The 20,848-nt window shown below is 40.9% G+C and overlaps 1 protein-coding gene across 1 annotated transcript in view; it reads left to right on the top strand.

Moving 5' to 3' along the window:
• The window catches only part of LOC132152929 (tomoregulin-2-like), a 66,616-nt gene that overhangs the window by 38,865 nt on the left and 6,903 nt on the right, over window positions 1-20,848 (top strand). The window contains exons 4-5 of the mRNA XM_059561930.1: window positions 2,353-2,379; window positions 19,014-19,113. Of these exons, the coding sequence (XP_059417913.1) occupies window positions 2,353-2,379; window positions 19,014-19,113 (127 nt within the window). The remainder of the gene's footprint in view (window positions 1-2,352; window positions 2,380-19,013; window positions 19,114-20,848) is intronic.

Below are 20,848 nucleotides of genomic sequence, written 5' to 3'. Positions count from 1 at the left end.
TTATGTGAACGTTTTGAGAATGTAATAGTCATTTCTTGGAAAATGATGAACGCTCCCTGCATGGAGAAAGCTATTTTAGCACTACATTGAGTGCAATTACGCAAAAAGGCTATCTTAACCTCGATTTCCAGTGTTGAAAATGAACTGCCTTCTCCTCTCTACAGTTACGCACCACTAAGCTAATGGCTTGCTGCCCTGTGCCGCACTGAAAACTCAATATAAGTACATGACCTGTCTCCTTAATCAGCACATTATTCACACTGATCTTACAGCAGCACAGCGGTTAACTTGCCACCATTTGCGAGGTAAATAGCCCACTTATCGATGCCAGAAAAAAGAGAAAACCATATACTCACTTCTGCGAAACGTCCTAATATTTGGCACATACGACCCTTCTGAAAGTTTCAACGAAGCACAGCAAGGACTTCATTTTGGGAAAGTAAACTACAGTCAAATTTCAGTAGCCAAGTTTGATGGAGGAAAGGTTTGACACAGTAAAGGATGGTGAAATCCCTGAGAGGTACAAGGGAATAACATGATTTCACCAACCAGTGGAATTAAATTTAGTAACTATGCCAGTAATTCATGGACTTTAAACATTACCATTACTGCTGACTCTAGACTAGAAGTGAAGAATTGTAATTGACGAGCACAATTGCACTTTCAACATGAAGAATAGGATTCAGCACCTTGGAGAGCACCAGACACAGGCCCAAATCTGAAGCCTTGTGCAAATATATACAATACAATACAGTAAAATAAATAAATAAATATGTCCAACAGATTTTCTATAAACTCTCGCTCCAATCCAATCAGTTGATCGAAAATGACAGTCATTTACAATCTTACAAAAATATTTGTAAAAAATATTGCTTTGCCATTTGAACAATAAATTGTGTTCAAATATATTAAAATATAATACAGTTAGTTACTGTAAATGTATATATATATATATATATATATACTTCACTTAACTCTGTAGGTCATCTGTCAGCTGCTGGATCATTTGGCAGGGAATTAGTGGAGAGGAAATCAGTGTCAAAGAGTTAGATGAGCTGGTACAAGCATCAGAAATGTGAGGCAGTTCATTTCTCTGTCTCTTTCCTCAATGTCCTCAGAGCTGAAAGTGTGAAAATCTCATTGGGCTGTGGGTATATTCTTTTTGGTTTAACTTAAAGCTCTTTTTAGACAGAGCTGTGACCAAAGTATGTTGCAGACATTTCATGAAGACCCTGAAAAATCATACCAACTTGTGGGAAATGGGCATCCAATGTCCCCTTTATTTATTTATTTTTAAATATGAAGGAAGAATAGATCTATTTTTTTTCTTTAAGGATGTTAAAAAGTCCTTTCTTTGTATGCTTGATCTAAAACACAGACATACACATGTAAATAATAGTGTGTGTTTGTTTGAAAATACATATGCATGGTTTTATCTTGCTATCCTTTCCTTATTTTTACTTGAGTGTCTTTTTATACCTTCATGTTCAGTCAGCGGGCATCATTTACATTATGGTACTTGACTTTACTTGATTTTAGAGTCGTGTTTAAACAAATATTATGACAGTACCACCATGAAGCACTGGACGCTTCTGTTATTATGCACAAAGGGTGTACAGAAGGTTATAATATGTTTTATTTGAAACACTTATTCTAAATCAGACTGCAATGAATCTGAGTAAGTGTGCATTTATAGTATCTCCCTCATGTATCATTTGTGCAGCCTGCTTCTGCCAACATGAGCCAAATGGGTCACATATTCACCTTTGACCATCCCACAGTTCAAGTACTTAAGACCCATGTCTGTACTGTAAATTGGGATAGTATGCCAAACTCCAGAGACCCATGTGAGCAGAAATGTACATGATTTATCCATCCATCTATTTTCCAAATTGCTTGTCCAATAGGGTCATAGGGCTGCTGGAGCCCATCCCAGCATCTTAAGACGTAGACAGGAAAGCAAATTTGATTTGTACATTCTAAAAAATGTATTGATCTGGGAAGTTGACAAATAAATTAAATAGAAAAGAAAAAAGTAAAAAAAAAATTTATACATTCAATTATAAAAATAGAAATTCTATTAAATTATAGAAAATATCAGGATTTTAGTCTCACATGATATAATAACTGTATTTCAACATTTAACTTATTGCAGTATATTTAAATATTGCCGAAGTGTGACAGATCATTTTACAATTACAAATGTTACATGCAAACTTCTAATTAATATAAAGCCTTAAAACCTGCAATAATGATAAAGAATTGTTTGATCCATATTGATTCACTAAAATGCAAGAAATTAAGACTTGGAAGAAGACATGGATGTAATGTCCTTCTTTTTGTGTTTTACAGATGCTGGTTCAGGATCAGGAGATGAAGGTAAGGCAGATATATTCCAGTTTTGACACCTGCATTTGTGTGCATACTTCTCATTGAATCACTCTGCACTTGTTTACACTTCCCCACAGATGATGCTCATAAACACACACTCACATCCTCTCAGCCTGTCAGCAGTCATCTGCTCTCCTCCACAAACCACCCACTGAAACTGAGATTCAATTACACCCACTCACATATTGTTCAGAGAAACAGAATTATTACACCCCACCCCACCCCCAAAGTGGAATGTCTGACTGACAGTAGAACAGTCTGCGGCTCGAGCTGTATATTTGCATCACTTAAAATGTGCCACTCTTCTTGGATTTTAATCTTTCGCTCTTCCAGTCAACCCTTTTATTCTTCTCTCTTAACCAAACAGGCCACATCCGCTAATTGAGTACTGTAACATCCCCCTGCATAATGATGCTTTTTGTGGTCTTGTTTTGCCAGCCATTTCCTGTTTACTAGATGTGGTCTGTGCTTTTTGAAAATAGCAGTAGCTTGGTTGGTATTTGTGTCATTTGGACAGAGCTATTTTTCCCTGAGGAGGTTTGGGAAATATATATTTCACGGCACTTTGTGATATTAATCCTCTGGAATTTTCAGAGAAATTGGGAGAAATTCTGAGAAGGTTTGAGAATCCCTTCTTGATAGGAATGTCTGCAATTGGGTTAAATTATTTGTCTCACAATACTTCTCTTTATTTTTTTATTTTTTTATTTTTTTACTTCCAATAAAAACAGTGGCTAAATTTACATCTCTTGTCATGCTGCGTTTTGGCTTGATTCAAAGATACAGTGAAACTGTAAAATTGTGAAAAAGTATTTAAACCAAACTGAAACCTTACTGAAACCAAACTTTTGTGTTTTTAAGTGTAAGTCAGATTAACACATATTTCATGTGTTAATATTTGTACCTTGAAATCACAAACATTGTTTAGAACAAAGATTTTTAAACTGAAAAAAAAGAGTAGTATATAGTATGTATGTACAGTATGTATGTTATTGACACTGTATGTTAACTGTTAAACTGTGAAACCTACTATACAAACATCTGAATCATATTTTTTTTTCTCTTCAGGTTTGCATACAACACTATAATAGTGGGTAGAAAATAGATATGTTACAGTATTTTCCAGATAATACTATAATAGCATACTTTGGTTTCTGTTCAGTAACGATATAAAAGCAAATTATTTTGCAAACAACATGTTGTCGTTATGATGTTACACTTAATACTTTCTTACAAAATGTAACCTGGTGTTTATATAGTAGCTACGTTGTCCTGGTTTAGAAAACTACTCTTGTCCTATGCAAGACTTATTTGATTATAAACTTCTCATTTACTAAGTATGCCAATTAAGAATATGTAGATATTTTGTTAGAAAAATTCCTTTTTTGTTAGTAGATGGCAGCATATGGCTCTCTGCCTACCAGAACAATAGAGAGTGGAGCAGACCAAATGATGAGGGGAGAAGTGAAAATATGAATAGAGAGATGAAAGAAGAGTGATAAGAGACCGAAGAATGTGCAATTCGATAAAATGAGTGGAGAAAGGAAAGGAGAGGGAAAGAGAAATGGAAGGCCGATAAAGAGAAAGATAAGTAAAGAAGAGGAAGAGAAAGATGAGGGTGATAAAGGCTGGGTAAGGGAAGGGAGAAATGATTGCATTTTATGGATGGAACAGAAAGAGAGTGAGAAAGAAGGGCATTTAGGTAAGCACAGCACTATCGGTGCGATAAAAATCAAATGTATTCCAATGGCTGCAGATAAATCATATGGGTTGCCTACAGGGCATGCATGCTACAGGACACTTATGGCAAAGCACAGAGAGAAGCTGCTCAGGATGTTCAAGCTCCCTGAGCTCCATGTTACATCATCTGTATGAGAGGCTACATGCAGAATAATATGGCTTACGCTTCAGACTAATACAATATAGAGAAACCAATGATTATTATGCTTGATTCTAAGAGATTAGGCTTTTTCCGATTATCAAAAATTTCATAAGACTTGACATTACCTCTAATTCTAATTCTAATGAAGTTTATTTACCAAGTGACTTATGTATAATGATTCCCATCAGCATTGCATAACATTGGATTTTAATGACTCCAGTTAGTCCTATATGGATGTACCTTCAAAAACAAATCAAGCACTAATAGAATATGCATTGTAGTATATTCAAAACATTTTCATGCAAAAAAAAAGAAAATCAAATTGTTTATCATTAATTCAATAGACCTAATTGTAACACGGAGTCAGAGACATTCGAATCCATCCGCAAGGCTTTATTTAGAATCGTCAACAGGCAGAAATAATCACCAGAAAACAGGAACAACGTAGGTAATCCGGAACACAGTTCAATAGATAGGCAATGGTCGCAATGGCAGGCAGCAGTAATCGGCAACGGGGTACACAGTCCAGAGTAATACACAGAAAATCCAACACAGAGATAAATGCTCAGAATTACGACCATAGGGAACGATAAGACTTCGCAATGAACAAAGAAAGTCTGCGCCTATTAAAGGCAATAACTAATGAGATGATAAGCCACAGCTGAGACGGAAAAGTACTGGGTCCGTGTGAGAAAAGAGTCCGGGCGGAACTAATATTTGGGTGATGGTTCCCGCTGTGAATGGTCAGAAAGGGCCACAGAGGCGCTATTAGTGACAGAGCCCCTCCCCTGCGAACGGCTCCCGACGTGAGCTCCTCCTCGGCGCCGAGGTCTACCACGAGGACGAGGAGCGGGTTTCTCCGAGTGTTCCCGGTGGAATGTAGCAGTAAGTTGGGGGTCGAGCATGTCCTTAGAATTGACCCAAGACCACTCCTCGGGGCCGTATCCCTCCCAGTCCACGAGATACTGGAGAACCCCGCCTCGGCGCCGAGAGTCCAAGATCTGGTTGATCTGATAAATGTTCTCCTCTGCGTCCATTAGGGGAGGAGTCTCTGCCGGAGCGGCCTCGTCCTGGTCCCCCTCTCCTCTCGGTTCCACAGCGGGCTTGAGCAGGGAAACATGAAAAGTGGGTGAGATGCGGTAATGAGATGGAAGATCTAAACGGAAAGACACAGGAGTGATTTGTCTGAGGATTTTGAACGGACCCACGTACCTTGGGCTAAGCTTTCTACAGGGGAGTCGGAGTCTCAGGTCCCGGGTGGAGAGCCAGACCGACTGTCCGACTAGGTATGGAGGAGCGACTCTCCGGAGGCAATTGGCTTGGCGGGTAACTCGTTGGATTGCCTGTCATAGGTTGGTGTGTGCTATATCCCAGGTAGCTTCGCTCCTCCGTAGCCAGGTGTCCACTGCGGGGAGGTTAGTAGGCTCCCCGGACCACGGGAATAGTGGAGGTTGGAAGCCTAACACACATTGGAATGGGGTAAGTTGGGTGGAGGGCTTCCTTAGGGAATTCTGGGCATATTCGGCCCACATGAGGTATTCGCTCCAGTCCTCCTGATGGAGGTGACAGTAAGCTCGTAGGAAGCGGGAGAGCTCTTGATTCAGCCTCTCCACTTGTCCATTGGATTGCGGGTGGTACCCTGACGTGAGGCTGACGTTGACATTTAACTGAGACCAGAGGGACCTCCACACACGGGACGTGAATTGGGGTCCCCGATCCGAGATTATGTCTTCGGGCAAACCATAAAATCTAAAGACCTGGTTGAGCAAGGCTTGAGCCGTCTCCCATGCAGTGGGAAGTTTGGGAAGCGGAATGAGGCGGCATGACTTTGAGAACCGGTCAATGATGGTGAGGATCACGGTGTTGTGGTGAGAAGGGGGCAAGTCGGTCATGAAGTCGACGGCCAGGTGGGACCATGGGCTTTCTGGGATAGGGAGAGGCTGGAGCAGACCGGCAGGGCACTGGCGTAGGGATTTGGTTTGGTTGCATGTGACACATTCCTTGACGAAGGTTAGAATCTGTTGAGTCATGGAAGGCCACCAGAACTTATTGAGAACGAGTTCCCTGGTCGCCTGGACGCCGGGGTGGCCGGCGCTGGGATTCTCGTGGATCAGTGTCAGTACGCGATGCTGTAGGGGAGCGGGGACGTAGGTCAGTCCAGGAGGGCATTCCGGAGGAGCAGGGTCTGTTTCTAGGGCCTCAGTGATCTCGGCCATGATGTCCCATTGCACGGGGGAGACGATCTGGGAGATGGGAATGATGGTAGCCGGAGAGGTGTCTGATTGGGACAAGTCGTATTGGCGGGAGAGTGCGGCCGCCTTACCGTTCTTGGACCCGGGCCGATAGGTTATAGTGAAGAGAAACCTGGAGAAGAATAACGACCATCTGGCCTGGCGGGCATTGAGACGTCTGGCGGTTCTCAAGTACTCCAAGTTTTTGTGGTCGGTTAGAATGAGAAAGGGCATGGTCGAGCCCTCCATCCAGTGTCTCCATTCCTCCAGGGCCGCTTTCATGGCCAACAGTTCTCTGTCCCTGACGTCATAATTACGTTCCGCGGGATTGAGTTTGCGAGAGTAGTAGGCACACGGGTACAATTTCTCTGGGGTTCCCTGGCGTTGTGACAGTATTGCTCCGATACCTGTGCTGGAGGCATCCACCTCCACAGTGAACTGACGTCGGGGGTTTGGGTGTTTCAAGATGGGAGCCGAGGTGAAACGAGTCTTCAGATCTTGGAACGCTCTCTCGCAGAGCGTAGACCATGCCAGCTTATTGGATCCACCTCCACTGCGAGTGAGAGAAGTTAGAGGATCTGCTACTTGACTGAAACCTCGGATGAATCTTCGATAGAAGTTGGCAAACCCCAGGAAACGTTGGAGGTCCTTGACGGTTTGGGGACGAGGCCAGTGTAGCACGGCGGAAACCTTGCTGTCATCCATCGTGACTCCCTCAGCAGAGATGATGTATCCTAAGAAGGAGACGGTGGAGAGGTGGAAGGCACACTTAGAGAGTTTGGCGTACAGCTGATTCTGGATTAATCTTTGGAGCACAGCTCGTACGTGTTGAACGTGTTCAGACAGGGTGTTGGAGTAGATCAGTATGTCGTCAATGTAGACTATGACGCACTTGTTGAGCATATCTCGGAAAATATCATTGATAAGGGCCTGAAAGACGGAGGGACTGTTGGACAGACCGAAGGGCATGACCAGATATTCATAGTGGCCAGTTGTCGTGGAGAAGGCCGTCTTCCACTCGTCACCTGCCCGGATGCGAATGAGATTGTAGGCGCATCTCAGGTCGAGCTTGGTAAAGATACGGGCAGTGCGGAGTTGTTCCAGGGCTGAGGGTACCAAGGGTAGGGGATAACGGTACTTGGTGGTTACTTCGTTGAGGGCTCGGTAGTCGATGCAGGGACGCAAGGATCCGTCTTTTTTTTTTACGAAGAAGAAGCCCGCCGAGGTAGGTGAGGTGGAGGGTCGGATGAACCCCTTGGCGAGTTCTTCGTCGATGTATTGCTGCATGCTCAGAGTCTCGGGTTGGGACAGGGGGTATACACGACCCTTGGGGAGCGTGGCTCCAGGTAAGAGCTTGATGGCACAATCCGTGTCCCGATGAGGTGGAAGCTGGGTGGCCCGGGATTTGCTGAATGCCGAGTGGAAATCCCAGTAAACCTCGGGAAGGTCCTGCGGGGGTTGACCTTGAGGTTGGGGAACTGGGACCACGTGATGGTTCCTCTGTGGGGATTTGAGACACCGCTGGAGACAAGATTGGGACCACTGGATGATGTCCTGATCCTTCCAGGAAATTTGTGGATTGTGGAGGGTGAGCCAGGGGTGGCCAAGAATAATGGCGTGGTGAGGTGATTGAGTGACATGGAGCTGGATGGTCTCGGTGTGCAGGGAGCTGGTGATCAGTGTGATGGCCTCAGTGATGTGGTAGATCTTTCCAGCACCTAGTGGTCTTCCATCCAGGGCTGCCACCGCCATAGGAGGGTCACATGGAACAAGAGATATGCGATGGCGATTAACAAAGTCTTGGTCAATAAAGTTACCGGCCGCCCCTGAGTCAATAAAGGCTTTAGTCTTGATGTGGCGGCCGTGGATGATCAAGCACACATCCAACAAGAGAGAGGGTGACAAGGAATTGTGGCTTACCCGAGTGCTGGTGGTTCTAGGAGGACGAGCGGAACATTGAGCTCGGAAGTGACCAGACTGACCACAGTAGAGGCATAGACGATTTCTCATCCTTCTCTCGCACTCCTCATCAGAGAGGCGGGAAAATCCCACTTGCATGGGCTCCTCCAGGGCGTGAGCCGAAGACTGGGGTGAGGCGAGAGGTAATCGTGGTTGACGACTCCTGCGAGAGCGGAGCAGATGGTCCATATACTCCTGGTCTCCATATACTCCTCCAAAGTCTTGCTCTCATCCCGACAAGCGAGCTCAGCCTGCAGGTCCGTGCGAAGCCCTCGACGGAACATGGTCTTAAGGGGTTTTCCTTCCCAGCCCGCCTGGGCTGCTAGCGTGCGAAACGTGAGAGCGTAATCCGCAGCGGTGGAAGATCCCTGGCGAAGGTTTAATAGTTCCTCCTCCGCCTCCTTGCCATCCTCAGCGTGGTCAAACACCTCCCGGAATTTGGTGAGAAAGTGCTAATACGACGGAAAAACCATCTGCTGGCCCTCCCACAAAGCCGTTGCCCAGCTCAAGGCCTTACTGGTGAGAAGGGTGCAGACGAGGGAAACCTTGCCATCCTCTGTCACTGAGCCCGGCGGCAGCGAGTTCACATAGATGGCACACTGCATAAGAAAGCCCCTGCACTTGCCTGGGGAGCCGTCATATTTCTCTGGAAGTGCCAAGCGGGGTGCGTGGATTCCCGTGGTGAAGACCGCAGAAGGCGGCGCGGTGGGGCCTGCAGTGAGATCTTGTGGCACAGCCTGTGGGAGCGACCGCATAGACCGCACCAATTCCTCGGTCATGGTGGTCAGCCGATCTAACTGTTGGTGATGCACAGTCAACAGGGAGGCTTGTCGTGTCAAATCAGTAACCACTCGATCTAAAGTCGCTGGATCCTGAGGTGGCGAAGTCTTCTGTAACACGGAGTCAGAGACATTCGAATCCATCCGCAAGGCTTTATTTAGAATCGTCAACAGGCAGGAATAATCACCAGAAAACAGGAACAACGTAGGTAATCTGGAACACAGTTCAATAGATAGGCAATGGTCGCAATGGCAGGCAGCAGTAATCGTCAACGGGGTACACAGTCCAGAGTAATACACAGAAAATCCAACACAGAGATAAATGCTCAGAATTACGACCATAGGGAACGATAAGACTTCGCAATGAACAAAGAAAGTCTGCGCCTATTAAAGGCAATAACTAATGAGATGATAAGCCACAGCTGAGACGGAAAAGTACTGGGTCCGTGTGAGAAAAGAGTCCGGGCGGAACTAATATTCGGGTGATGGTTCCCGCTGTGTTCGGTCAGAAAGGGCCACAGAGGCGCTATTAGTGACACTAATAGACCTTAAACAGGTTAGACACCATGTTGAATTTAATATGGATAAAATAGTGGCTGTGGCATGCACTGTATAAAGGTTGTAGATCATGCAATTTTCATAACTCACAACCCTCAAAGCTGTTTATTAGAGTTTTTTTTTTTATATACCTTTTGTCAGTCAGTATGTTGTTAATCAACAGTACAATCCATTGAATTCACTGTACCTCTATGCCTCACAGCCTTGTTTTCATTCCTGAAAAAAAATAAGCTACCATGACTTTCTGTCATTAGTGTGGTGGGGACTAATGTGGTCATGCTAACCAGCCAAACATTGACCCCTTGTTTAAAACATTAAATTGAGTTTTTGTGGTTGCTGTTGCTTAATTTAATTTAATTGCAGTTATAATGTTTAAAGACAGACTTGGAAAAGGACTAGAGAAATCACCTGAGATCTCATTAGATCTAATTAAGTTATTTTACTTAGCGTTAGTTTTCTCCTTTTGGGATCCAATAAAAAATATATATGGCATGCAGGTGATTACATGATGACGAAACTACTAAAAATGTTTTGTATCTGTTTATTTCTATTGTTATTTTATTGTATTTATTTATTTCTTCTTGCTTTTAATGCAGGAAAACATGCAAACATCTTCTTCAAACACCCGATTTTATTCAGTGATTAATCGCTGTATCACTTCAGCTGTCAAAACTGCAGCAGTACGGCTCCAGCAGCACTTCATTATTTCTAATTACTTCCAAATGTAATCCATTTACTGTGTATCCAGTGCTCTCCTTCAAGGATCCATTATGTATTTAATTTTGGTAGATTTTCTATAATCAATACAGACAACACAGACACAGGAAGCTGTCTTTAAGGTTGTGTGCTTTGGGTTTTCGTTGTGTATTTATTTGGTCTTTGCAGCTGCGGTCGACCACATTTGATTTTTCACATAAAAATGGTCGTTAAGTGGTGCCTTAAACTGTTCTAAAATACTCTGCAGCATTTACCGAAGGGAAATTAATGACCTCATGTTCTTGAGGTGACGATAGTCAGCTGCACGGCCATATCTGGGTGAGGACCTTCCTCAGTCATCATGCTATCACCATGGTAACAAGTTTAGAGGATTGAGAAAGAGAATAATCTAATCTCCCCGTTTCAGCTGCTGCGATAAAGACGGTCGCAGTGCTGTCTGGAATGGGAGGTGAAGACTTAGGAAAAGTGTCTGGCTGTGCTCAGAGTTTGTGTGCTTAGCATTCAAGCTGAGTGTGAACATGTGCACTGTTTCTGTTCTGCAGTGCATACTGAGTTAGATGCACTGTTTATCATTATGTGTCCCTGCGGCTGGAAAATACTTTTCGAAAACATCACAACAGATATAATTCATAAGTTCATCTGATGAAAAAGCCCTATTGAAAAATCTATTGGACTGGGAAAACCTTTCCATAACCTAGCTTCAATGAGAGAGTGGCGTTTTATCTTGGATTATTAGGTTGATATACTATTTCTAATACTGAAACCTATTTTGAACCAATAATTGAAGGATGACAAATGTAATAGTTTATCTGTTAAATTAATATTAACGTATGAATTAGGCTACTTATATTATGGAGAGATGGAAAGAAGCAAACGTGTGCACTCCTGCAGACTTTAATGTCCAGTTATAATTCAATTTAAAACCACTTCTGGTCCATAAAGATGGGGTACTGAATGTTTCTTTACCCTATGCTCTATTTTATTACTTAACATGGCTAAATACTATTTCTAGTTGGTACTGTAGATAGTTAGTTGGTAGTACCTAGTAATGTAATTCATTTTGATCATGTTGTGGGCAGATCATGTTGTGGGCAGACATAAAATCATGTTGAGGCTGCTGAATAGGTCCAAAAAAATCTTATTAGGTTAAGTTGAATGTACATGAACAAGTGATGTTTTCTGACAAAGAATAAGCGAACTAAACTGAGGAGGAAAAAATCAGTTAATGTAACCTAATTGATTTGTGTGGAATAACATGCATGATTAAATTATGTCAATTCAAACCTCCTTTTTCAGTGTCCTTATTCTCCACAGCTGAGAGACAAGCAGAACAAAAAGTGCTTCCTTAATGTACGAAAATGTACTTGTTGCCTTTGTGGCAAATCATTTTAGAGACTAAGCTATTTCCAGCTCCAACAAGAGGGAAAATGAAATCATTTTATGGCAGCATCTACTCATTTTCGATTCGTTTTGAGCTCTGGCAAATACCTTCGGAAGTTATTAATATAGTCAGGGTCTTTGCAGATGAAATGTAAATCTCAGGTAAATGTGGAAGGCACCAAATCAAATGAGACAAAGGTGTATTGGGCGCTGTGTGAACCTTCTGTCGCTCAAAAATAAATGTGCTGTTTTAATGTGGGTCATCCTTGGGGCAGAAAGGGATTACTATTAAAAATTGATTTTGGGAAATACAATTCAATGATATGGGCAGGCTGGGGAGAATGGGAAAGTGTGAGAGGATGAACAGGAATCACACTAGACACAAAAGATGAAGCCGTTCACAGTTATGGTGGGATTATATGGAGATTGGTGCGCTAGACGGGTCAGGAGACATTGTGATTGATGAGCCATGGCAGGAAGTGGCAAAATGGCCTTAAGGTCCCAAGAGACAGTGAAAGAAAAGAGCAGAGTTCATTTTGACTTATATCCATACAATAGAACCGAACAGAAGTCACACACAAAGAGTTATTTTAATTTCTTCTGCCAATAGACAGAGTAAATTATATCAACATAGCATATGAAGATTCACATTCCAGGAGATGAGAAAGAAAATGTAACGTATGGAAAAGAAGATAAGACGTAGACAGAAGGGAACACCAGAGGCATTAATACAGTAACTGGGGAAAATAGTCTCGTCTTTCAGCGGCTGCATCTATGAGGAGTTTAATCCCTTTCCAATCATGGATCTTCCGAGGACACTATTTCCTGACAATAGTGAGCTTCATTTCTTGAGTGCATTTAAAAAACGAAACCGACTGCAATCTGTTCTGGTTAAAATCAGTAAAGCATCATCCCTCAGTGGGGCAGAAATACTCATCATAACAGCTGTCTCCAACTCCCAAATACTGGAACTATCTAAACCTGAACTCCTTGGAGACACACCTCAGTGTTTGAACATCTAACGGCTTGGTTGTTTATAGAGCTTTCGATTCTTAAAGGCTCATTTATCCTGGGATGCATCTGCAAAATTCGCTGAGGTTGTTCATTTGTTTGACTGTCTTTGAAAAGAAAGTGTGGAGGAGCAAAGAGGAGGTCCGCTGGGTTTGAGTCTGGAGTTTGTGCTGGAGCTGGAGGTGTTTTGGAATGGAAAAGAATTTCACACTTCTTTGTTAATACCTGGAACATGGTTACTTTTGGGCTGGAAGCATACATACAGCATATATGATGATTAAATTGTTTTGTTGTCCAGACTTTTGAAGCTGATTTAGGAAACTGCTAGTGATTTTCTGACTTAGACCCTGTTTATAACTGGTATTTTGGAATTTTTTAGTTTGATGTGATCTGATCACAAGTGGTTAGCTCTAAATACAGGTGCAGTTGTGCACCTTTCTCATGTAAGATTGCTAAGTAGGAAAATCTCTTGTTAAAATGCTTTCATTTGTTTTCATTTGCTTTTCGTTTGTGCATTGGCTGTTGGGTGTTACAAGCTCCCTGGTGCGCACATGTTGTTAAAGGCCAGTATCTAAATTTGGTTTAGGTCTCTGAGCAACGAATCCATATTCCTTTGAGTTGAGAAAGGACCTTTAACTTGAAACAGAAAAACTAGTTGTTGTTCTATTGAGGTGGAATTTCTCACTAATTATTCCATTGTCAAATGAGTTCATAAGATCCGCTTCAGGGAAAATAACATTGCACTTTTATAAATAGACAATCAGAACAAAATGAATGAAACATAGCATTTTTATGTAAGAGAACATATTAAACTAGTTCTGTCATATTTTATTCAGTCCTTTCTGGAACAGGTTTTAGCTGCTATCTCTAGTTTACCAGCAACTTGCTTTGCTCTACTGATTTGGATCTTTTCTAAAGATCAGCAGGTAACACTGGATTGAAAGATTGGCACTGTGGTGCCAGAGGGATTAGTGGGGCTCGATGGCAAAGACTGGCACCCACAGCGCTGGAATATCTCAGCTGCTCTCTGTGCCACCCCACAGTGTCTGGGAGTTTAAATGGAAAGACAGGGTGCCAGAATCTTGCTGCTTGGACAATCACAATCCACTGCAGCAGGGGGTGTGCTGGAAGATTATTTAATAATAATAGTTCATATAAATTAGCCAATATTTTATACAAATATATGTAAAATGTTTTATTTCTGGCATTAAAAACTTTATAAGTTGACTTGAGCAGTGCTAGCTGATGAAATGAACTGCATGTTTGTTCAAATTCCAGATTTATCGATACATTTTTCCCCATGCTTCCTAGTACAGAATTTAGAAATACAATATGCATGGAACCATATTGGTCATTGGCTGACATTATGGATTTTTTGCATATTACTGTCAGCATTTTATGTAGATATTGAATATTTAAATTCTACATTGCCCATTTCCTCTATTTTTAAATGTACATTTCCTTGCCTTCATCTAATGCTTAATTCAGTTTATTATTTGAAAACACTAATAATTTAATATCACTGTCAAATACACGATTTAAAAAAATATAAAGTGGAAACTTTTTCCAATGTAAAGAACCTTTAGTTCAAGTCTGTTATTTTTCAACACAACAGTATTATGAAGGAGTTCAATCTAGCAGAAAGCTGTCAGGGAGCCTTATCTTTCTTTTTTCCACAGCTGGGCATGTAATGAATCCTTACAAAACGTTTTTATATTTAATATGGGGCATCTAATGGTCTAATATGAGATTGTGGTTTAGAGAAGGTCATCCAGCGGGTTAAAGCACTAGTTGCTGTGGCCACTAATGCAAAGATCCCCTCATCAAGGCCGGCTTCTTAGCTTGCAGAAAGTCACACTTTATTGACTGCCCATCGACCGCTTGGCTGCTGAAGATGTTTTTTTTCTGTCTCTTTCTTACTGTCCATTTGTGTGTTTTTTTTTGTGTGTGTGTGTGTGTGTTTTGTCTCTCTCAGTCTCTCTTAATGTCTCTCATCCTTCACCTGTTTTCAAATGCTCTCCGTCATTGTCAAGTTTACTTTGTTGTTGTTTTTTTCTTTCATTCTTTCTCCTTGCTACATAACACAAATGCCATTTGATGTTCTCTCCATCCTATTTACTTCTCATTTCTCATCATCCTCAACTCTTCATCTTCTCTCCTGCACTCTTCTTCCATCATATATCTGAGAGCGGCTCCATTACAAGTGTTATTATGGGTGCCATCGGGGCAGATCATAGTCAGAGGCGGAGATCAGCACACGTGTTTGTTTGTGTGTGAATGTAAGAGGCTCTGAACCTCGCAGCACTTCTCATGGGAGGATAATGGAAAGCTTTAGACATTGTACAGCTGTATCAAATGCAAGTGAGATGGTGTTTATGTATTGGGTGTCTAATGTACAGTATGTGATTCAATTGTAAGAGTCTTACTGAGTGGTATGTTAAATGTCTATGTGTTTATTTTACACGGTTGACCCAACCAATTCGTAGATCTTCTGCTGGGTCTTTTAGCGCTTAATGGATGACTTTCAGTGAGCAGCACTTAATCTGGTCAAAGCTGGAAAAAAAGAAGTTTTGAGTCCTAATTCCTTTCTTAATTCTTCTTCCCTAATCCCTCGAAGAAGGGCAGCCCATTTTGGGCCTCCTTTCCTGAATTTCACACAATGGCACATTACTTCTCTTGCCAATTCAAACCCTCATCTGGCTTTCAAAGCGCTCTCCAAAAGCTGTCAACCAGTGGAAGAAAATGGCCTCGGGAGCACTCCACAAAATTAGACACCTTTGCTCTGCGCCACCATCATCAGTGGATTGCTGTAATTACATGCGCAAATGGGTCATTGGCAAGGTCTTCTAGGCTGTCAGGTGTGGATAGAAGAGGCAAAGTGCCAAAGGGGTTTTACGACATGCTTTTCCTAATGGGACCAGGACACTCAAACAGCCTTGTTTGTGTGAAGTAGGCTTTAGTGGACCTAGTGTGGTGAAGACTAGGTGATGGCCACATGATTAAAGCATTGAGAGCCTGGTACTATATTTGTAAAAATTAAAAATAAAAAAGATCCTTTTGTTTTGGGAAAAATAAATTAAAACAATAAGATTAATAAAAATTTAAAAAGGGTTAGCATTCAGCAATGTGTTGAAACCGAACACCTCATTCCATGAAATTTGAAATCATTGCCAGAAAAAAAAAAGTCACATTACTGCAGTACAAAAGAAGGAACAAGACAATTTTCATCACTCTGGAGATTCTTTTAAAGAAAGTAAGATGACTCTGTTACTCATGCATGAAAACTTAAATGACATTCACCATATAGAAGCGGCATCATTAGTTTGTGGAGATCAGTGGAAATCAAAAGATCCTCTTTCGGGCTATCATCTTTCCGCTGTAAGCATTATGCTTCCTACATTGTCTATTGATTCAAAGATGTAATGTGTCCCCTCCATCTGTGGAGGTTCACTTGACCTTTGTGTCCCTTAAGACCTCAGCATGTTCTTGTGTGGTGGCATCTCTTCAGGGGGTTGTGGGATGTTTTTTTCCCTTATATTCTAATACAACATTGCATTGTAATAATTCATCTTCAAAATGCAACATAATATACATGGTATAATTTGACCTTTTCGAGTCCAGGGAGAGCTTTTCACTGTTTGAGCAAATGCTTAACTGTGATGTTCTAAACCCCTACCATTTCACAAATTGTGTGTGTGTTTGTGTTAATCTGAGCTGCTCTTCACTAAATGACCCAGGAGTTACTGTATCATCCATCCATTCATTCATTGTATGCATTGCGATGAATACCACTCAAAAGAATCAAATGGAATTCATTTCCATCTCATGCTTATGTATAAAACAATATAATTTATCTCAGAGAATTTGCAAATAGGGTAAAATGAAACAATGTACTCTGTAGAACAATCATGTTTATAAGCAAAGATAAGTTAGATAATATCTGTTAGATAACACACACACACACACACACACACACACACACACACACTGATACGCCCTGTTTGTGAAGGTCAGTTTCCATACACTGTTCAGGAGATGGGTGGCTTCATTCATCATCTGTCTGACAGCCCATGTTGTGCCCTAAATCCACCCCACCTTTCTCCTTAGTTTCTTCACAAGTAGGTTTGTCCCATTAAGAGACATTTTCTTGGACACTCACCATCTATCTTCTGTTTATTTGAGTATCTCATTTCCTTCCACCATTTAAAGCAAAACCTATTCCTCTGCTCAGTATGTGTTAGGATTACTACATTTTAATGTTTCATAACCTTAAATGTCTTTGCGTTATACCTGAAAAGCGCTTAAAAGTTTAATCAATAACAATAACATAAGACTTAAGATGTCTGTAGCCATTATCCACAAAACATATGCATTTAATCAATCATTGACCTAGGGTTTTCACACACATCGGAGATATACATAAACAGGTATACAAGCTATACATCTTTTTTTGCAGCGGTTGTAGATGAAAACAGAGGGGGTTGGTGATCGACTGTGTTTCTGGGAAAGGGAAAGTCAATTCAGAAGGTCCATCTAACCGAGAGATGGAGATAACTGTTACTGCCCCTTCCATCTGAGACGTTTCTCATTTCCAGACCCTTGGGTCCATGCAGCCGCACATCAGAGAGAAGCTGGGTGCTCATGCTCATGATGTTGGACAGAAGATGTGTTTGAAGCAAAGCTTGATCTATTAGTGCATGTTTGTGAAATCAATGTTAGCCATTGCGTTCACATAAAAAAAAAAAAGTGATAAAAATAAATCTTATAATCAGTTTATTTTAATCTTTTTCATTGATTTTCTTGTACTTTTTATTGTTTGTTTCCATGATTGTCTGTTTGGTGTCTTCCAGACAGTCTGTGTATAAGTGGTGGGTATTTTTAGTTCTGCACGTTACATCGCTATGACAGTAGGTGTTAAGTGACTTTTTTGAGTGAGTCTTTGAATCGTTCTCTCAAGCGATTCATTAAAAATACTGACTTGTTCAGGAACAAAGCTCCTCTGTAAGAGTGAGGCGATGAGTCATTCACTCAAGTGATTCATTCAAAATAATAACTCATTGAAGACAAAAAAAAATTACTATGAGTAATTGAATTATTCATTCAAATGATTTGTCAGAAAACTGATTCATTCAGCAACAAAACACAGCACTTGATTTTGAAACATTTTGATACCAAACTACTCATTTGGAGCATTTTCACTGGCAAAGATTAAAAATTCACAAAATAACTGCCAAAATTGTGTCTAAAATGTAAGTTAATATTAACTTTGTTAACAGTATTATACTGTTAATATTACTTAATATTGACGGTTCCATGCACTTTAGTAGAAAATTGGTTGTACTGTTGGTCTGAAAATTAGGAACAACATAACTCTTTTTCATGTGATATTCCTGAATTAAAACAGTTTGGGATTCAAAAAACATAGATTTGTTTAATCTTTGATCTGTGAAAGGACACAGTGTCAGTGCAAAGCTTGTATTTGTAGTTGTCAACTAGACCAAAATGAAAGAAAAGAAAAACTTAAAAGAGAATCAATAGAAAGACAAATGGCGAAACAGTAACACCTGTGACTTTAACATTGTTCTTTGCATGGAAGTGCAGAATACTACCTGCATTTATTTTTTCATCTTTTTGTCTTTGCAGTCTAAGTTTTAAAAATAGTACCTCATAATGGAGGGTCAGGGTCCAAAGGGGAGCAATGATCCTCTGAGGAGGAGATGTTATTTAAATTCCATGACGTACGGGATTGCTTTTCCCTGTCCACTGATGAGGGCAGATATGCGATAGCGAGGGGCTTTAAGCTTCGGCTCCAGGGAAGAATCTATCACCAGGGAGCAGGAGCGCCAAATCAGAAATCATCATGATGAAATGAGGGGTGAGACTGAGGAAAGATCAGTGGGGGATTTGAACTTCTCATGAGAGCCAGAGACAAAGACTGAATGAGAATTGTCTGTCCTCTGTTTCTCCATCTATTTATGCATGTTTGTGTGAGAGGAAGAGAGAGATTGAGAGACGGACTGTGAATGCCTGCTCATCTTGCCCCAAGTAATATTTGTCAGACATTTGATAGCTTATGTTGTCTTGTCTCGTCTTTATGTATCCAAGCAGGGAACGAGGGTTCGGCGGAGAATGGACAGAAAGAGACGTCCACCTGTGACATTTGCCAGTTTGGGGCTGAGTGTGATGAGGATGCTGAAGATGTCTGGTGAGCACAAAAACAGCCTGTAGGATAACTAATATCACAAAAACAGAAAAAAAAGAATGCCATGCCATGTTTTTTTTTATGTTAATTTACTGTTTTTTGCATACATAGCAAGCATATTGAGAGGTGTTTTGACAGTTCAAAGCCACCATACAAGCAAACTGCAAAATCAAGAATGGCGATCGTCAAGTTCATCCACTTCGTCTTGCAGCACAAAGCACTGTATATAGATCCTTGCACAATGAGTTCACAGAAATCGGTGGTCTTCTTTTTTAAATGTGGCTCTAGTATCGCTAGCAAAAGCATCAAACTGAGCCACTGACATCCTGAAGTAAACTTTGAATTGCCCGTGATAATCCCGCTGCTCCTGAGGGGGAACTCTCTGAAGACTCCAATCAGTGCTGGTTTGCGAAATATTTTTTTAATTATTATTATTTTGCAACTAATTAATACACATCGAACTCAGTGTGCAAGGTTTCTGTGTGTGACAAATTTTTAGGATTTCAAATTTCTGACTCAAAAATACCTTTATATTTCATTGCGTACAGTAATTGTTCTGCCGTAAAGCCATTCAAGCCAATTACATTTTTGGTGATGATATTCTTTTGTTTTATGCCTGTGGTAATTATGAGTAAAACATCACATCATCAGTATCAAACAGTGCCACCTTGATGAATAAAGGTGAATTGCACTTATTGAGTCATCAGATATTTAATTATTGTTGCTTAGGAAAAATATAATTACACTTTACATACCTCAGGTAGCTAGTGACCCTATACACTTTCTACAAAAAATTTTTATCGGAAAACATACAATCTTTTATATTTTATTATTCTTTCTTGTTACTTTGTTTATGATGAATAGATTGAGGAATTCTAAGAAAGTTGATGTCTATCTTTTAAAAAAAATGAAGGAGGTAGAGAGTAGTTAATGATGTCCCAGTTTCTAAAGACCCAAGGTATGCATTTAAGGATTAAAGGGACAGTTCACCAAAAGAAAAATGTAAACGTTCATTATTTACTCACCCTCATGTCGTTCCAAACACGTATGGCTTTAGGGGAAGTTGTGGGGGCAGTTGAGGGGGCAAGTGTGGGGGGCAGTTGTGGCCATTAGAGAGTCAGACTTGTAACCTGAAGGTCGTACGTTCGAGTCTCAGTACCATCAGGAAATGTAGGTTGGGGTAGTGAATGACCAGCACTCTCTTCCACTCTCAATACCCACAACTGAGATGCTTTCTTTGAATGCTTTCTCTGGTCAGAAGCAGACTGACTGTTTTAGATTGGTTGGTGCTGTCAAAGACATGATATGGAATATGGAACACAATATGAGATTTACAAATCTCAGTTCTTTGATTATGAACTTTACAAACTTGCCCAAAATAAATGGGCTAATTATGACAATTTAATCTTTGCTTAGAATGGGAACTCATTAATATTCAATAAAAAAATAGGCAGAAACCTCAACATCCACTTTGTTCCTCTAACAACATCATCATGCTATATTCAGTGAGAAAAGGTTATCGTTTCTAGAGAATCTATTTTAGTTGTAAACGTGTGAAAAAATCATGACTCACATGATATACAGTATTTAAAATCCACCTGTGGATGTGGAAAGAAGGTTTTCGTTGCACTGTGAGCAGCTCAAACTGTCAGCTAGAGTGAAGGACACTACCCTTTAATCTTAATAGAAGAAGGCCTCTCTTTCTCCCTCATGCCTATCTCTCTCAGGGCACCTGAAG

The sequence above is a fragment of the Carassius carassius genome, chromosome 11 (assembly GCF_963082965.1).
Source record: "Carassius carassius chromosome 11, fCarCar2.1, whole genome shotgun sequence".
NCBI classification, from domain to species: Eukaryota; Metazoa; Chordata; class Actinopteri; order Cypriniformes; family Cyprinidae; genus Carassius; species Carassius carassius.
The sequence above is the reverse complement of the archived record's forward strand: the minus strand, read 5'-3'. Positions and strand labels throughout refer to the sequence as shown.